The sequence below is a fragment of the Loxodonta africana genome, chromosome 16 (genome assembly GCF_030014295.1).
Source record: "Loxodonta africana isolate mLoxAfr1 chromosome 16, mLoxAfr1.hap2, whole genome shotgun sequence".
NCBI classification, from domain to species: Eukaryota; Metazoa; Chordata; class Mammalia; order Proboscidea; family Elephantidae; genus Loxodonta; species Loxodonta africana.
In genome coordinates, this window is record NC_087357.1 from 66,432,780 (window position 1) to 66,453,524 (window position 20,745).

At 35.4% G+C, this 20,745-nt stretch overlaps 1 protein-coding gene across 9 annotated transcripts in view; it reads right to left on the reverse strand.

Annotated features, from left to right (window-relative positions):
- LOC100667955 (solute carrier family 25 member 16) overlaps positions 1-20,745 on the reverse strand; it is a 113,382-nt gene that overhangs the window by 71,169 nt on the left and 21,468 nt on the right. For all 9 annotated transcript variants that reach the window (XM_064269645.1, XM_064269643.1, XM_064269638.1 and 6 more), the window contains 3 exons: positions 7,109-7,230; positions 6,794-6,860; positions 12-174 (listed from right to left, as the gene is read on the reverse strand). In XM_064269645.1, coding sequence (XP_064125715.1) covers positions 12-174; positions 6,794-6,860; positions 7,109-7,228 — 350 coding nt within the window. In that variant the 5' untranslated portion in view covers positions 7,229-7,230. The remainder of the gene's footprint in view (positions 1-11; positions 175-6,793; positions 6,861-7,108; positions 7,231-20,745) is intronic.

The window sequence follows — 20,745 nt, forward strand, 5'->3', positions numbered from 1 at the left end:
AAGAAACTTACGATATTGTCTGTGCTATTGCTCCAGCAACACCACCACAAAGTAAGTTTATGTGAGTTTTCAAAACTAAGACATTAGGATTGTCTGATGAAGGTCTGCCAAGAAGGGTGGGAGCATGGGAAAGCCCAACGCTCTTTAAGGTACCAAAAGTAAAAAATGAAACACCTGAAAAACAAAATATAAATTCACCATGATGCTTAACAAAACATGAACTGTAAAAAAGATATTATTCTCACAGAGTAACCAATTAACTCAAGAAACTAATTATGCATTTCCTGATTTCTGATGTTTGGCTTAATCTAAGATAAAAACTTTTAATCAGTGTTTATAAATAACCTAAAGATGACAAACTTACCTCTTATAAAAATTACAGCATTGGTTTTCACACACTGAAATACGGTTCAGTGCACTGAATGAGAGCAGTAATGAGGATAATGCTACTTTATATACGAACAGAATTAAAATTTTCTAAGATTTCACAAGACTGAAATTTAAATCTATGATTAGTAACTACAAGTAAATATGACATATTGATAAGAACAAGAATGGTGATAACTTAAGATGGAGGCAAAAAATAAAAAATGATAAAGCATTGTTGTTTTAACTCAGTGTCTAATTTTGTCTTCAAGGAAGAATTGTGACCACGAGAGAAATGTTCAGATAGGCTCAGAAGACCGGTGGAATCTAATAAATATTGAGATAGGCTATTGATAGTATGTAGCTCCTGTTGGATAAATATTTATATGATTTTATAATGGAACCATTAAAGTCATACATAAATAACATCAAGAATGCAATTCAAGCATTTCTATCAACTAAGCATTACTCAGTATATCTTTAAATCTACTAAATTTTAAAAACAGGTTTAAACAGATATTTGATGCTTAAGAGGTAAGTGCTAATGAAAACTCACTCTAGAGTCATACCTCCATATATCCATTTATTCTTATACAGAATTCTCTTATCTTCTAGAATTTTAAGAGCATGATATACAATTTTATAAATTTATATGTTTTTATATTTGGGGAATCTATTCTAAGGATTTAATCTTAAGTACAAAAAAAGCTCATGACAAGGGTTTATAGCAAATTAAACAAATATAAAAACAAAATATCAGAAATACCTAAACGAAGTAGAATGGTATTAAGAGTAATATGATACAACTAATAAAAATGATGTTTGTGAAGAGTATTCAATAAAGTGAAAAATACTTGAGAAACTGAAGAAACAAAATTGTTTCCTGGGAAAATTAAGAAACAAAATTGCACATACAGTGTAACTGTGTAAAAGTATATTAAAAAATGAAAACTAAAAACAAAAAAAAATTTAAACACAGGAAAATATAGCAAAAAATCAGAGTTCTGCTTCTAGCAGAATGGCAGGCTAGGTGTTCTACAGGATCTTGCCACTGCAGAACAACGAGATCCATCACTGGACTTGCAAAAAGGAGGGGAAGGTCTCAAGAATCACCCAACACCACCACCACCACCTCCCCCCAAACAAATGAGATAGAACCAGGTTGGGAGTTGTTGGCAGATGAAAGAGGTGGAGTAACTCTACACAAGGATGCCAGGAGCAGCAGTGCCATTGGGATAGATCCTGCCACTGGGCTTGCAGAAGGCGGAATCACTTGGGTCTGAAGCTCCTGGCAGAGCCCAATTCTCAATAGGAGCTCCTTGGCAGAAGTTGACTTACAAATATTCTTTGGAAAAAAGCATTCTCAATTTAGGCCTTTAGAGTACTCAGAGATTATGATGAAACAATGAGCATACAATCAAAGACCACCAAGCAGAAGAGGAGGCAAATAAAATATATATATTTACAAAAGACTAGGGGGTTTAGGCGAAAGAATAACAAAAAAAGCAAATAAGATAAGAAATGAGGAAAAAGAAACATAAAAAGGAAAGCAACAAACTGAAACAGCAAGGTATAGAAACAAGTCCAAATATATCAATAACCACAATAAGCATCAAGTGGACTAACTGCCAATTAAAAAACCTTCAGTCTGGATTTAAAAAAATACATCCAGCTATATGCTACTTACAAAAGAAATAACCTAAAACATAAAAACAGGAAAAGGCTAGAAAGTAAAAGGATAAAAAAAGATAGACCAGGCAAATATTAACTCGGATCTGGACCAAAAGAGAGAGAGAAAGACAGGGGAACAATGACATTACAGTAGATGGTATTAAGAAATTAAGACTTTGTTTAAAATTTGATAACAGTGTGTGGTTATGCTTTTTTTCTTTAAAGTACTTAACTCTTAGAGAGCTGAATACTAAATACGTATAAAATAATAACATGAATTTGCTTTAAAATAATCTGGGCCAGAGGTAGAGAAAGTAGCTAGGGTTAGAAATGAAACAAGATTGGCCAAAAATTAATTGTTGAAGCTAGGTGATTCATTATACTATTGTCTCTACTTTTCAATACACTTGAAATACTCCAAATTACAGATAAAAATAAATAAATAACCAGGGATTTAGCTGCAGCAGTAGTTAGAAAAACAATTATAGGGGAAAAAAAGTTGAAAATTACTAAGCTAAGCCTCCAACTTAAGAAAACAACAGAATAAATCCAGAGAAAGAAAGAGATAATGAAGATAAGAGAAATCAATGAAACGGAAAGGTGGGATAGAAAAGAATAAGCCAAAATTGACTCTTCGTAAAAACTGGTAAACTGATAAAACAAATTAAAATTTTTAAGGTGACACGACTGCAGAAAGAGTAGACATGAAAAATATAAAGAGATATTGCCAGTATTTCTTGCAGTAAAACTGAATTCATGAGTAGAGAGAAAACATGAACAGTTCTATCACCAGTCAAGGAATTAAAGCGGTAGTGAAGAATCGTCCTACAGTGAAGACTTTCAACAGATAATCATACTCATCTCTCTGAAAATGGAAAATGAGGCAATGCTCTTCAGCTTACTCTATGAGACCTATATAGCCTTGGTACCCAAACCACACAAGGATATTTTAAACATCACAGAAGACAATTACAGGCTAACATCATTCATGAGTACAGGCACCGCCCGGGTTACAAACGAGATCCGTTCCTAACTGTGTCTTTAAGTCATTTAAATCAAATTTGTAGGTAAGTCATAACAGGTACATATGGTTCTTATTTAGCCTTACTTTTTTTTTAGCGCAAGAAAAGGCTCAAAGCCTTTTCAATGATTTAATCGATGACCAAATTATTTTCAGCTTTGAATTTTTTTTCTTTTTGGATACCATTTGTTCTCAGTAAGAGAAGGCATGCTGAATCACTGAGTATGTCTGAATTTTTGGTAGGTGTTATGGGTAATATGTAGGACACCTTGTCCCTATAGACTCTAGGGGTATGACTGGTGGGATCACAGGTCATACTGTAAATGGTGCCTGAAAATGAGGTACTCATACAAACATGGAACATTGAGAGTAACACAACTTCCAAATAACACACAGGAACACAGAAATCTAACCTTACCTCCCACAAAAAAAGCCAAAGGAGTCAAAAGTTTTACAAAATCGCACCTCCAGGATGCACCACCTAATACGCTATAAAAACAGTAATCTGCAGCAAACGCAGGCCCTAAGCCTTACAGTAGCACACACTAAAAGTGGGAAAAGAGCTTCCCAAGAAACCCCAGAGGCATAAAATGCAGGTGGGAGCTCTATGTTCCACAGGTGACCGAAGAGTTAAAAGGTGCACTTGCAGCAAGTGAAGGTGATTGTGAGGAAGAATTTGCTGCAAACAGGGGTTGGTTCAATTATTTCAAAATTAGGGCAAATTTACATAACATTAAAGAATAAGTACGAGTCATCCAGAAGTCAGACATTTGTAACCCAGGAACTGCCTCTATAGCTGTAAAACTTCTAAAACCAATTAGCAAATCAAATCCAACAAGGTATAAAAAGATCAGGATGTCATAACTGATTTGGGCTGATCCCAAAGTCATTTAACATTAGAAAATCTATTAATATCATTATTCATAATAACAGATTAAAGGGGAAAAGCATATGATCATCTCAAGAAACACAAAAAGAACACCTGATAAAATTCAATACGTATTCAGATAAAGTTCTTACCAAAACTTCCTGAACCTGATAAATGGTATGTACTAAAAATTAGAGCAAAGATTATGTTACATGAAGAAGTCTTAGGAACATTCCCTGTAAAATCAGAAACAAGTCAAAATACCCAGTATCATTATTTCTATTCACTTCTATACTATGTAGGTCCTTATCCAGTATAGTAACATAAGAGAAACACAAAAAAGGACTGGAATGCAAGAAAAAATATCCTATTATTTGCACATAATCTGACTGCCTATGTAGAAAACCTCAAAGAATCTATAAATAACAAAGTAGCTGGCTATAATATCAGTAAGTAGGAAAATGGCTAGTTAGCCATGCCAGTACCAAGTGCCTTTGACCGTGACTCACGGCAGCCCCATGTGTGTCAGAGTAGAACTGTGCTCCATAGGATTTTAAATGGATGATTTTTTAGAATTTGACTGCCAGGCCTTTCTTCTGAGGTGTCTCTGGGGCAGACTCAAACCACCAATCTTTCAGTTAACAGCAGAGCACTTAACAGTTTGCACCACCCAGGGACTCCAGTTAGCTATAAATTCTCCTAAAAATTAAATCAAGCAATAAACTGAATATGTGATTTTTTAAAAGACACAACAAAACTTACAGCATGTCTATAAATATAAATATACCTAACAAAAATAGTCACGATTTGTATGAAATTTCATTCAAAATCCCAACAAGGATTTTTGTTCAATATCAAAAGCTGATTCTAGAAGGTAGTTTGTTCTGTAAACTTTCATCTAAAGTACAATTAAAGAAAAAAAAGGAATCTAAAAAAAAAAAAGAGAGACACTTTTTAAACCCAAACCAGAAGAAACTCTTTTTAAACACTGAGCTTTCAGATCAAATTGCTGCACTGTGTGATAGGGTGACCAATAAAAGATATCAAAGCACAAAAAAAAAAAAAAAAAAACTGATTCTAAAATGTGCACTCCTGAAGAAAACACGTGTAAGGTGAAGGGATTCATCCTTTCAAATTAAAAGCGACACTCCATATTAATGGAGAAGGAGGGACTATTAATAAATGGTGCTGGGTCAAATGCTAACCCTTAAGGAAAAACAAATAATCTCTGACAAATTAGGGGCTTAAATGTAAAATGCTAAACTTTAAAATCATTCTTAGAAGAAAAACAAAACCTCATAGGAAAAGCACTGTCCCTAAAAGAAGAGACTGAAAAACTCAATTACATTAAAAATAGAAATTATGTTTATTACAAGCCACTACACAGAAATGAAAAAGCCAAATCACAAATAGGGTGAGATATTTTCAACATATATATCCAGAATATATAAAAAATTACTACAAATCAATAAGAAAAAGACAAACAAATTCAGTACAAAAGTTGGCCAAACTCATGAACAGCCACTTCATAGAAAAAGAAATATAAGTGGTGAATAAATATATGAAAAGGTGGTCAACCTCATTAACAGGGAAATGCAAAATAAAACCTCATGAGTTATCTTTTATATATCCAATAAAATTAGCAAAAACTAAAAAATCAATCAATGTGGATAGAGTTGATGTGAATCAATGGGAATTTTTAACCACTGCTAATGAAATCGTAAATGGATACAACCACTTTCAATCAATTTGTGTTTATTTAATAAAACTGAACATACATATAACTTACAACCCAGCAATTCTACTCCTAGGTATATACCCTAGAAAAAACTCTTGGACTTCTATACCAAAATACATACACAACTGGAAAAACAAATGAATAGCTATACACAACAACATGGGTGAATCTTAGAAACAAAGTATTACAAACTGTGGTACATCCATACAATGGAATACTACTCAGCAATAAAAAAAAGAACAAACTATCGATATACACCACATCAGGTTGGATGAATCTTAAGGGAATGAGGCTGAGTGAAAAAATCCAACCCCAAAAGGTTATATACTACGTGGTTCCACTTATGTAACTTTCTTGAAACGAGAACATTACAGAAATGGAGAAGAGGTTAGTGGTTGCCAGTGGTTAAAAAGGGGTCACGGAGGTGTGTCTAAAAAGGTCAACAGGAGGGATCCTGTGGTGACACAGAATTGTTCTGTATCTTGACTGCATCTATGTCATTATCCTGGTTGTGATATTGTACTATAGTTTTATAAAATGTTACCATTGGGGAAACAAGGTAAAGGGTAAAGGGTGCATGGACTCTGTATTATTTCTTACAATTGCCTGTTAAATTCTTTCAAAATAAAAGGTTAATGATAATTTTTTTTTTTTTTTTTTAAGAAATATAAACAAGGTAATGGTGCTTTCATGCAGATTGGAGAATTACAGCGATGGCTAAGTTTTTTTTTTTTTCTAGTTTTCTTTATTTTCTAAATTTCCCATAAGGAGTCTTCACTACTTATATTGAGGGAGAAAAAAAAAGTTTTCAACTCTTAATGTTTAATTAACATGTTTTAAAAATTGAATCTTTAACAGTCATGTAACAACATTGTGCAACTGTTAACAAGGCTACAGCTGGCTCAGAGGTTAAAAGGTGCAAAACTGTTTCTACTGACTGAACATGAATACAGTCATCTTTATACGTAAGACAAAATGAAGGACCACAGATAAATCATAATTTTATCTACATCATTTCTTAAGTAAAAGTACCTTTCATGATAGCATCTTTTCATGCTACCATTTCAGAAAAAAGCTGATCACACATTTTAAACACACAAACCAGAATTCTGCCAAATTTGAAACATACCTGCATATGGAGCCATTCCTAATATAGTTGGCATCAGGCCTCTGTAAAATCCAAGGAAACCACCTTCCTTTTCAGTGAAGGAAAATCAGAAGTGAAATTACATTGTGTTTATTACATTAATTATTATAGAACAAAAGCATACAACATTACAATGGAAAAACTATTCTATATCCACCCTGAAACACAATGATGTGCTTTCACAATTATTAATATCAATAATTGTAAATAAAAGAGTAATTATTTTAGGTAATATTCAAAATATTTTCCTAAATATAAAAGGATGTGTTATAAAAGAGAAGGATAAATATGAAATACCTTGGCATAAATTGTCTTAAATGCATGTATAATTCCTGTATAGGTGTGTTCCCCTTTCACCTGGAATGCTAGGCGGACTCTAACCATGTCAAGAGGGTACGTACAGATAACTGCTGTCATACCTGAAAAGGAAGTAGAAACTTGAATGTTAAAAAAAAAAATGTCTGCCATACAGGTCTTCCCAATCATTAGTGGCACTCTCTCGATGTTACAGCAATGACGAAAACCCAAGGAAATCAAAGGTGATATTGCCGATTGATTTAGGAAATAAGACTGGAGTCATTATTCCCTGTTCTTGAGCATAGAGAATGTGACCCAGCTGAAGCTGGGCTCACAAGGACTCACAGGGACACATCAACTGGGCCCTGAGGTATAACGACAACAGATAGGATAATCTTGGAAAATATCCTTTTGGGAACATTTCACATAAAACAGAAAACAAAAGACTTTCCACTCTTATCTTTTTCTACCAGCATTTAGTGAATAGAAATTTCTTGGACCAACGAGGGCCCTCCTGACTGTCCTTACTGCAACCTGTACCTATGATAGTTAAGAAAGGCAATTCGAAATGTAGGATCTGTTTCTAGCCAAACTGTGAAAAGGTGAAATTTTCATTGGTTGGTTTTGCCTATTTTGTAATGTGATTATATACTGATGACTCTGTAACTTTCTTTGGAAAGCGTGCATGTCCCTTTTCCCATTCTTGCCTATTCTGTAATGTTCTTTGGACTCAGGCAGACATAGCTGTGGCAAGCATGCTTGTCCATTTTCCCACTTTTGTCTATTCTGTAATTTCCTTGGATTCGGGCAGAGAGTAGCTCTGGCAGACATGGTTGTCCGCTTCCTACTTTTGCCAAATAAAACTTTCTTTTTACTTTACTAAACTTTGTAATGTCTTTTATCCTACAACACGATAGAATTATAACATATTATCATCAGCTGGAAAACAACCTCATGAACAAAGGGACATTTTGTAAAAATCTTTTCAAGTTCTTCCCACTGTGAAGTTATAGTGTTAGCCTTCAAACAGTACAGTGTAAGTGGGTCATGAGCATTCTTACAGTTCTATTTATTACTTGTTTATTCTCAGGAAAAATATCAGAAAGGAAATACTGACTGTCTTCATGGCACTAAGTAAGACATTTGTTCTTTCACTTATTTCCTCTAATCCTGATTTAGGAAATAATATTGGAGTCACTATTCCCTGTCCTTGAGCATAGAGAATGTGACCCAGCTGGAGCTGGACTCACAAGGACTCTCAAGGACACAAGGACTCTCAAGGACACAAGGACTCTCAAGGATAGAACAGCTGAGCCCTGAGGAGGTATACAGACAACAGTTATGGTAATCTTGGAAACTATCTTTTAGGGAAGTTTTCACGTAAGCTAATCAAACAACACAAAAGACTTTCCACTCTTACCTTGTTCTATTAACATTTAGTGAATAGAAAATTTGTTGGACCAATGAAGACCCTCCTGAAACCTGTATCAATGATTGTTAAGAAAGAGTATTCAAAATGCAGGATCACAGTTCCTAATCAATCTGCGAACAGGTGAAGCTTTCAGTGGCTTTGCCCATTTGTAATGTCAGTATACACTGGTGATTCAGAAACATTCCTCGGACTCAGCACACACGGCTGTGCAGCATGCTCGTCCATTTTCCCATTCTTGCTTATTCTGTAACATTTCCTTGGACACAGGTAGACATGGCTCTGGCAGCTTGGTTGTCCACTTCCTATTTCTGCTTTTTGAATATGCCAGATAAAATTTTCTTTTTGCTTTACTAAACTTTGTGGTGTTTTTACCCTACAACAATCCTAAAGTGGAGAGATGCTTTATGCACATAACACAAAAAATTCTTATGAAGATAAAGGCACTTTTTGAAAAATGTCAAAGTATGATCATTACTGTATTTTGAGAATTTAGGCAAATCTGTTTACTCAACAAAAATATAAATGTCCAAGGTCATAGAACCAATTCATTTTAACATAAAAATCTCCTGATAAGTAAATTTAGCATTAAATTCTAGATTTTCATCAATAACTGAATTCAAATTCCAAAACCATTCAGATGAGTTACTTTTTAAATTAAAAAATATATTTTGTTAACTTTTTTAAAGTACCAAAGAAATACATGTTCGGTGTGGAAAAATTAGAAAATATAAATGAGCAAAAAAGTCTAAATAAACATTACCTGTCATTCAAAGACAAAATCCATTGCTGTAGAGTCTATTCTAACTCATAGTGACCCTACAGGAAAGAGGAGAACTGCCGCATAGGGTTCCCAAACTGTAATCTTTACTAAAGCAGATTGCCACATCTTTCTCCTTCAGAGCAGCTGATAGGTGGCTGGTGGGTTTGAACCACCGACCTTTCAGTTAGCAGCCGCGCCCCTAACCACTATACCACCAGGGATCCTTCGTCCAACAATAACTACCTAAATATGCAATCTTCCAAATCATTTTATAGATGCACATTTGTACACGTATAACACTCATTTAAAACTTACAATAATATTGTAATTTTATAGCTAGGTTTTTCTACTTTACATTATATTGTGAACATTTTTCCATGTGAGAAACACATTATTTGGATGTAGTGTAATTTCTTAAAATAATTCTTAGACATTTATATTGTCTCCATTATTTGCTATACAATATTGTATTAGCAAACAATGCTTTGGTGAATGGCCTTATTACTACTTTGTCCATCATTTTTATTATGGATAAATTCCTAAAACAGAATTATTGGGTCAAAGGGTAAAAACACAGTAAGACTTTTAATAGAAATTGCCCTTCAGAAAGACTGCACCAATTTATGTCATTCATTAGAATAAAAGTCCTATTTCTCTGAATTCTCAGATATTAGAAAATTATTAGACAATTAGAATATTCAATTGTTAGATAATTTCCCCCTAATTTGATGGGCAAAAAGCATCCGCTCAGTGTTATTTTGGCTTATTTTTTATATGACTTTATTTTTGTGTTCTTTAATTTCCACATCTACATTTCTCTCCTTAGAAAACCCTGGCGGTATAGTGGTTAAGAGCTATGGCTGCTAACCGAAAGATTGGCAGTTTGAATCCACCAGGCGCTCCCTGGAAACACTATGTGGGCAGTTCTACTGTGTCCTATAGGGTTGCTATGAGTTGGACTCAACTCAATGGCAGTGGGTTTTTTTTTGTTTTTTGTTTTTTTACATTTCTCTCTTTGGCAGTTACTTTTTCTAAGTAGGTTTCTAATACTGTTTTTTTAACAAGGCAATTTTTTCATCTTTTTACTAGTTTCATCAAATTAAAATATGATTTTTTGCCAGAACTTTGACTCAGAATAGCAAGCTATTCTGGTATAGAAGTGGAAATTTAAAGTGATTTCCACATTCTTGACTTAATTTCATTTTTTAGTTTTATTTTTCAATTTTATTTAGTAGGAATGAGGTAGCTTATCCCATTTTATTTAACATGTTACTGTAATTTTGCATCCATTTTTATCATCCCAGACCTAAATATAAATTTACTCTCAGAGTGCCAGCTCCCTCCCTCCAATATTTAAAATTATTTGCCACTCCTTCAAAATGAATAAGAAAACAATGATCTTAACTATTTAGGTATTTTTCATAGCATTTTTTCCTGAGTAGTTATAATATTATCTCTAATTATCTACCTCAGATACAGGTAATAAGAAGGCCTGGTGATGTCTGGTTAAGCAGTTGGCTGCTAAAAGGCAGGCTGGTACTTCAAATCCACCAGCCATTCTACAGGAGAAAAGACTTGGCAGTCTGCTCCCATTCTACAGGAGAAAAGACTTGGCAGCCTAGGACAACCAATGACTGCCCTGACAGGGAATGCAACAGAGAACCCCTGAGGGAGCAGGAGAGCAGTGGGATGCAGACCCCAAATTCTCATAAAAAGACCAGACTTAATGGTCTGACTGAGACTGGAAGGACCCTGGTGGTCATGGCCCCCAGACCTTCTGTTGCCCCAGGACAGGAACCATTCCCAAAGCCAACTCTTCAGACAGGGATTGGACTGGACAATGTGTTGGAGAGAGACGCTGGTGAGGAGTGAGCTTCTTGGATCAGGTAGACATATGAGACTATTTTGGCATCTCCTCTCTTTAGGGGAGAAGAGAGGGTAGAGGGGGTTAGAAGCTGGTGAAATGAACATGAAAAGAGAAAGTGGAGGGAGGGAATGGGCTGTCTCATCAGGGGGAGAGCAATTGGGAGTATGTAGCAAGGTGTATATAAGTTTTTGTGTGAGAGACTGACTTGATTTGTAAACGTTCACTTAAAGCACAATAAAAATTTAAAAAAAAAAAAAAAAATTACAGCCTAGGAAATCCTATGGGGGCAGTTCTACTCTGTCCTATAGGGTTGTGACTTAGGAAACAATATTGGACTCATTATTCCCTGCCCTTGAGCATAGAGAATGTGACCCAGCTGGAGCTGGACTCACAAGGACTTACAAGGACATATCAACTGGGCCCTGAGGTATAAAGACAATAGCTAAGATAATCTTTCACATAAACCAATCTGAACAGAACACAAAAGACTTTCCACTCTTAACGTTTTCTATTAGCATTTAGTGAATGGAACATTTGTTGGACCAGTGAAGATTCTCCTGGCTGTTAATGAAAAACCTGTACCAATGATTGTTTCTAGCCAACCTGTAAAAATGCAGAGCTGTCAATGGTTTTGCCCATTTTTAATGTTAAAATATACTGATGATTCTGTAAAGTTCCTTGGACTTGGGCAGACATGGCTGTAGCAGCATGCTTGTTATTTTCCCATTCTTGCCTGTTCTGTGGACTCAGCAGACATGGCTGTGGCAGCATGTTTGTCTGTTTTCCCACTTTTGTCTATTCTGTAATATTTCCTTGGGTTCAGGCAGACATTAGCTCTGGCAGCCTGGTTGTTCACTTCTCACTTTTATCTTTTTGAATATATGCTGAATAAAACTTCCTTTTTGCTTTACTAAACTCGTGGTGTTTTTTTCCCTACAACAGCTGCCATGAGTTGAAATCAACTCCACGGCACACAATGACAACAACATACAGCTAAGACTTCAGCGCAAACACACGCAACCCTTACCTCTTTGAGAATTGAAAAAAGTCAATTCCTTTAGACAATGAGAGGAAAATCAGTTTGAATAATAAGCAGCAGTTCCTTCGGTTTAAATACAAGCAATAATTTGGATCAAGATTAGCTTAATGGTGCTCAGAACAGGGTAGACCCACTGAAGATAGACTGATTTTATGACTAGCCTATCTGTGGTTCAGCTGTAAATGATGTTTTAAACTTTCCTTTTTTTAGTTTCAACACGGCAGTTATGACTGTTTACTATGTGCCAACATATCACATCAGGTACTTGACAAATACTACCTCCAATCCTTACGTATCAAATGCTACCACCAGTCCTACAACGCAGACATTATTCCTGTTTTACAAATTGAGAAAACAGAGGCTAAAGTAGTTTAAAAAAAAAAAAAATTTTTTTTTTTTTTTTTTTTAAAACGACCAAATTCATGGCGTTTGTGTATCACAGAGTAGGATTTGAAACTAAGTTTTCTGGCTCTTACATGACACAATGTTGCCTTCCCTGTAATTTTTTTTTTCTTCTTAATCATTTGCCTAGCATTTTTCATACTTAAAATTTTACTTCAGGTATTCCATCAGTCCAGCAATTGGAAATGTCAATTCCCAAATTCAACCATTTTGATATCAGCTCTTCATTCAAGCTACCTGTTTTCAAACTATTCTTTTCCCAACTATTTAACCTATTGGTATTCAAATCAGCCATGTCTGACAGTCCAGGCTGTGGCTTTTCTAAATGCCCTCTTTTAAAGTGAATGTAAATGAATACAGTCCAAATACAGTGTTCCTCAGGCAAGGTAGGGCAATAACATTACATTTAAACCACAACAAATACCTTACTATTCAGATGTTTTTAAAACTGCATGTTTTGCAAATTGGCTTAATTTTTTTGCAGCTTGAGTTGAAGATTTTGCAACAGGAAATTTTAGAAAATGAAATTAGGACAGATTATCCATACACTAGTTGCATCTATATTGGAATAATTCTTAGTAAAAAGTTTAACAAATGTAGAAGAGATCTGAAAGGCTGACCATTTTAAGGTTTGATCCTGCTGACACAATTTGGTTAAAATTGGATTTTGCTAGCATTTTCCCAAGTCATCTCTCTCCATTTTATTTTACAACTTCTGTAAATATTTACCACTCACTTTTTTTTTTTTTCTCTTCACTGATCTGGATTTCCCATTTGCTTTTCTGACTCCATCTAGTTCTTTCTTCCTCCTCCATATTCTAAGCCTTTTAATCGCCTTCTATAAGCCTTCTAACTGCCTGACTTCAAGTGGTTTAACTGAGTGAATTAACAGACTGGTCACAATTATAAACTGCCAAAAAAATGAGTAGAGCCCTAGTGGCATAGTGGTTAAGAGCTCGACCGCTAACCAAAAGCTTGGCTGCAAACCAAAATGTCGGCAGTGGGAATTCACCAGCCGTTCCCTGGATACCCTGTGGAGCAGTTCTACTCTGTTCTATAGGGTCGCTATGAGTCAGAATCAACAGCAATGGTTATTATTATCTATTTACTATTTTAAAAAAGTGAGTATATACAGCAATTTGCTTGTAAAGGTAAAGGTGGTGTTACTTAGCTTAAACAGTACAAAATACGTCAACGCTTTTTAAAAATATCCAATGTCAACCTTTCAAAAACACTTTCAACTTTATTTCTGGAGTCCCTGATTTGCTGGGATCCCCCATACATGTGCACTGCCTATCAAGTAATCCAGCACTAGTATTACTTTCTTGATTTGATAACTTTTTTTATTTCAACTAATTTTTTTTATTTTAAAACTACTCCTTTTTTATTTATAGCAAGTGATAAGAGTGCTTACTCTAGAGTGAGTCTTTGTGGGTTCAAATCCAAACCCCACCACTAACTAGCTATATGACCTTGAGCATATTACATAACCTGGGTTTCAGTTTCATCATCAATAAAATGGGGATTATTAACAAGTAGATTCCCAAACTAGGGATTCATGAAGACTAAGGGAGTTAAAAGAAATTGATGCTTAAAATAATCCCTGGTACAAAGTAAGTGCTATTTGAGTGTTAGCTATTATTATTCTCCCAGTCTAGTCTTTTTCAAGCAATTTGTTTTGAGAAGCTTTCCTTTGAGAACCAAATCATTCGTGCCTAGTCTTACCAAAGTGACCCCCAACCCCCAACCTTTCTCTTCCCTCCACATCAGTGCTCAAGGATTCTAATAAAAAGGGAAGCACAGAGGATTCTTGGAGAGGAATATGTATGTAACAAAGTGGGGATTCAGTTGAGCGCTAGTACTAACAGACATTCATACCAGTCATCCAGAGGGTTACTGGGATTTTCAGTTCCTAAAGCTAGTGCTACCATTTGGGACCTTTTGTACGCTCATACATCTGCTCCTTACTGTTCTACCTGGCATTGCTTCACAGGAAGGCCAAAAAAAAAAAAAAAAAAAGGCCCTCCAAGAGCACATAGAGGAAATCAGGAACTACTTACCTCAAATATCAGTAGTTATACTTTTCTTCTCCCACTTTACAACTACAACCCAAAATAAAGAGTAGAATATCTTCACCTACCAGGAAGCAATGAAACTCAATAAAGCTGAGACCCACTTGCCATGTTTTGTGTATGTGCAAACTCTCCTCTCTGCTTCCCTTCAGTCAAGAAACTTAATAATGAACCCAAGTCAAGGGAGACTGTGTTTTCCCTAAATTCTCATCCTCTTACTGTCCTTATAATCTAGAATGCTAGGAATTGAGGTAAACCTAAAAACATACTTTAATCAGCAATTAGCGGATTTTGCTAATCTGGCCTGTCCAGAAGAGCTGGACATTATCTTCCAAAATCTACTCGGCATATTCGCTGTATGCTTAAGCAAAAAAAAAAAAAACTCTGGTCACAAATTACGTTTCTAACCAAACTACCAAAGACACAAATAATCTTTGGTTATTAAAACTTTGGAGATCCTATTCAGAAAATATGGTAAATATGAACTGTTTATTCTGCTACAAAAAGAAACACAACAGCTTCTTAACAAAGAACTAACCCTACAAAGTGGAAAGGGCAAAGGAAGAGGAGAAGGAGAGATTAGAAGTTGGATAATGCAAGGCTGCAATACAGGAGCATATCCGTGTTCTCATCATTTCATCCCCTTCCTCCCCAACTTCTCAATAAATCTGAAAGTAGATTTTAATTTTCAGAGATGGCTTCCTTCCTGGTTCACCACCATCTATTCCCACTTGAGACTACTGCAGTGGGAGCAGCATCCAGAATTCATGTACATATCCAAGAGTTCAACAAAAACACACGGATTGCACATACATACTTCAGACAAAGGAAGAGTCCCATGCATCACAGACACGAAAGCTAAGCTACAGAGCCAAGGAAATTGGTCTGCAGGAGATGTCCAGGGAAGCCCCAGCTCTACTGCATCCTGTCCTTTGGAAGTACATCACTGCTTCAAGCCTGATGATTAATTAAACATCAGTTGCAAATCATCAAAAAACACCTATTTACAGTTGTGTGCAACCTCTGATGAGTGTGTTAATGAAAATTATGCTCTTAAAAGAAGGTTCTAGGGAAAGATGGTTCAGTTACGACATTCAGGGGCCATCTTTGCAATCATTATTACCCAAAAGAATAACTGTGTGTGACTGTGGATGACTTTTGTACAGTATCCTCATGTGGAAATCAGAGGTCACAATACAAGTCAAGAAGCCAAAGGCCTAGACAGCAGATGTCTAAGCATCATAACCCTTCTTCCCCATGAACGTACACATCAGGCCTCAGGTTCAATTAACTGAGTTAAATTCTGATTTTAAAAAATTCCTTCAACTAACAGCTCAGAAGAGCAATTTCTCCAAGTGTGTAGAAAGCTTCTTGCTTTGGAATTCTGGATCAGGGCTCACAGGGGGACAGAGTTCCCTTTTAAATATAGAAGTATCTGGGAAAAATGCCTCTAAGCCTCTTTGAGGTTCTCAAAAGAACAGTGCACAACCTGGGTTGGACTGGCTCCAACAAATCACTGGACTGTACCATACAGCCAATCTGGTTGATGTCTAGCCTCTATTCTGATCGGCTGCTGCTTGTGTTGTACTGGTTGCTCGAGATTTTGACTACTACCTGTACTGACAGATAAAATTTTTCCTACTTTACAAATGAAGCAAAAAGAAGAATAAAGATTCATGTGGCTGGTTCAAGAGCATGGAAGGTTTACTAAAATTCTCTCATACACATGGAGGACCTCAGATCTTTCAGAATGTTTTCATAGCAATTCTCTCCTCTGACCCTCACAACTCAGAGTGTTGAGAAACCATAAGCTCCACTTTAACAAATGGATAAGTGAGTTACAGAAAGCTTGGATGATCTGCCCATGATCAAAGAGCAGGTGCGTAATGGAGGCCAACCAAGATCCCAGGAATTGTTCTGTCCACTTAGTCACCCAGCCCTGGACGAGAACACCAAGCCAGAGTAGACCAGGGAGAGTAGCAAGCAGAGCTTCAGCTCACCACTTCTGGTTGCTAATAACTCAATTCTTCTTTCTCTTCCCTTTATTTTATCACCCTTAGTTCCATGGCAACTGGCAGAGCCAAACTGATTTCAAACATTTGAAACAAACATAGAGAAAAAAGGTCAAGACCTTCCTTAAATATATGAACCCTGATTCTGAGTCTCCAGCTTTTCCTTTCCTTGGCAGAGTGAGAGTCAGCATATACTGGATTGTAGCTGTAGGAAAAAGTTGAAGTTCATAAAAGCTTTAAAATAAGCTCTATTGAGATGATCATGAAAAACCCATTTTTTACTTTGGCAAATACAAAATTGCCGAACTTACATTTAAAGACCACCAAAGGTACAAGGGCAAAGATAACAGATATAAATAAAAATAAAATAACCAGAACAGTTCAACCATTTACAGAACAGAATCAAGATGTAAATTATAATTAAGCATAATAAAAATAGAGATATTATAGCACTAGTATTGGTCTTATCTATTATAACTAGAATGTTAAAAAAAAAACTTTTTTCTTTAAGATAATTCCAGTCCTCTTGTTTATTACTGCTTTCTAATATAATATTTTAAAATACAATATAATATTTTAAAATGATGCTAGCATGTCTTTAATTTCAGAAAAACAAAACTAGAAACACTATTTGAATGAATAGGCAATTCAATAATCAAAGGCCATGAAAAAAAAAAAATACAGTCTTTGAAATTGAACTCATATTCGTAATCCTACTTCATTTTTCCTTCCACCTTCAAAGAAAGGATTTTGACCACTCACTTGTATAGTTAAAGTTTAGGACACAGAAAGTTAAAAAGTGATGCTAGAAATCATAATTTTTTAGATTTGGAAACTTTACTAAAATTTCTCTTCTATAACTTGAGGATAATCATAGCACTTTACTCATAGTATTGTTCTGAGGACTACAGGTTAGGAGTCCAAGGATCGCATGTTGAGTGCTCGGGTCTTTGTACTGCACACAAGTGATGAATACATATTAGCTAATGTTACCCACCAATACCATTGTGTATGTAAAATATCGAAATATTTCCATACCAATTAACAAATAGCTACTGCTCGAACTCCTAAGATCTCCCCCACCATGACTTCAGTGACCCTCCACTTCCCCAGGAACTCGTCCCACCACCACCACCATCTCATGAACCAGCCAATAAAGAGTTAATGCTTGGCACAGTAGGAGGCATTCAGAACTTTTTCTATTTATTACTACCTATACAAAGTTGGAAGCCCTAGTGGTATAGTGGTTACGTGCTACAGTTGCTAACCAAAAGGCCAGCAGATGGAATCCACCAGGAGCTCCTTGGAAACTCTATGGAACAGTTCTACTCCATTCTATAGGGTCGTTGGAATCAACTTAACGGCAATGGCATTTTTTTTGTTGTTGTTGTATACAAAGTTGGGTTGTTAAATATTTTGAATATTAATCCTGGTTATTTTTACTACTTACTGAACCTGGGTCTGTCAGCCAGGAGTAAAGGAGAACTACATAAAGAGTAGACAAGGAAAAACCATGGACAGGGCAAGTCAGATCAGACCTAGGTACAAAGGTAGGCTGAGTCACTGCTTTTAGAATCTGAGACATTGTCTGAGAAGTATCTTAACATCTGTTATCCAAGACAAAGCCTGTAACCTCAACAACCTGAAAGATGATTGTCTGTGGCCACAGTGTCTACAATGTTTAACCAAAGCTTTCTGTTCTTTTTTGGCACCTACCTAGTTAACATATTTGTCCCTACCACGTCACACTTGTAGACCTCAAGGGCGCTAGCATTACTAGAATGCTTTAACTGTGCATATTCAATATCAGAGGTCCATTCACCCAGAAAGGCCAAATAGTCTCTGACCACCCATATTTCTCTCCTTCCCACTTCAATGCACATGAAGGGATTGCAAAGGATCTTAGTTACAGAAACCTGACATCACCATGGGATATGACATACCATGATTAAAGCAATAGACACAAAAATCTACTGAAATCCTACAAACCCTGTGATAACCACAATTAAGATTTTGATATATAACCTTCTAATCATTTTATTTCCATCATTAGAAATAGAAACCTTTAATATGTTGATATATATAACCTTGCAGATACATATATATGCAGATATTTTATATATATATGCATTTACTTTGTAAAAGCCAAAATATGATATATAATACTCATTCTTTTAACTTGCTTTCTTTCTACTTATAATGTAAATGTCTTTCCTTATAAATAAATAAAATTCTACAAAAAATACATTAATGGATGTGTAGAATTCTGATATATTGGATTTTTTTCCCACCACTTTTCTATTCTATATATTTAAATTTCCTTTCAGTGTGATAGAGCCCTGGTGGTGCAGTGGTTAAGAGCTCAGCTGCTAACCAAAAGGTCGGCAGTTGAAATCCACCAGCAGCTCCCTGGAAACTTATGGGGCAATTCTACTCTGTCCTATATAGTTGCTATGAGTTGGAATCGGCTTGACAACAATGGGTTTGGTTTGGTTTTCAGTGTGACAAATAAAACTGCAATGAACAGCTCTGTGGCTAAACATAACTGTATACTACCTTAATCCTTCTCTTAAATAAATTCACAAAATTTAGTACATGATAGAGGTGGTGTTTAAAATCACAGAAAAGGATAAATTATTGAGTAAATTATGTTGGCACAACTGACTAGCCATCTAGAGAACAGTCTTTTTCAATCCCTATGTCATCCCTTATATAAAAATAAATATGATATCAACAGATATACACACACAAAGTTTTAGTAGAAAATACGATTAAATGTTTTTATCTTAGAAATGGGAAGGTATTTCTAAGCAAGACACAAAATTTCGAAGCCACCAAGGAAACTCATTTGGCTATGTAAAACTTCCATATGGAAACAAAACAAAAGTTTTGGATTATCTATTTTTTTTAATCATAAATAAGGACAAACTACAAATCTAAAGCAGGGAAATAAAATATTAGCAACATGTGACAAAGAACTAGTATGTCCTAAATTTCGACACTCATACAAATGAATATTAAAAAAAAAAAAAAAAATGGAAAGCTAAAAGTAAAAGAAATACAAATGGTCAATAGACATTTGGAAAGCTGATGAGTCTTACTCATAACTAATTGGCAAAGATTAAGTTTGATAAGATCCAGTGTTGATGGGGTGTGGAGGGGAAACAGCCATCGAAAGTTTTATGGAATCAGCCTGGCGATGTCTTTCAAAATTTAAATGCACCTATCTTTTGATGGATAAAGTAATTTCCCATCTCAGAATTTACTCTACAGATATACCCACACAAGTACAAAGCATTACCTGTGAAGCCAAGACTGAAAATACAGCAAATGTCAGTCCACAGGGGACTGATTAAATAGATCATGGTACATTCATACCTCAGAATGTAACGCAGCTCTTAAAAAGAAGGCAGATCTATGTATTGATACAAAAAAGAATATTGATATAATTCTAAAAGGAAAATCATATTATGGAATATCATTAGAAAAAAGCATACATAAGAAACTGTTAAGAGTGATTACATCTAGTGAGTTGAACTATTTTCACCATATATATTACTACTCTATTTTTATGCAAATAACACATTCATTCTACAATATTTAACAATATATACAACAACACCTAACAATATTTACAGCAACATGTAAAAAAAATATAATGGCATAACCCAGTGCCGTCAAGTCGATTCCAACTCATAGTGACCCTATAGGACAGAGTAGAACCGTCCCATCGTTTCCAAGGAGCGCCTGGCGGATTTGAACTGCCGACCCTTTGGTTGGCAGCCATAGCACTTAACCACTACACCACCAGGGCGCTTACAAAAATTCCTCACTCGGGAAGGGGCAGGTGGCAAAAAAATTTAGAATGCATACATTATTTGCATAAAAATAGGTGCATATTTTTGAAAAAAAAAATTTTTTTAAAAAAGGAGGTAAGTTCCCAGAAGTAGAATTGTTAGGTAAAAGGGGATACATGCTTCTTGTGTAGTTGTAAATTTAAACTATTCCTTACCTTCTTCTCCTATAAAATAATCTTTTTATGTTAAAAGAATG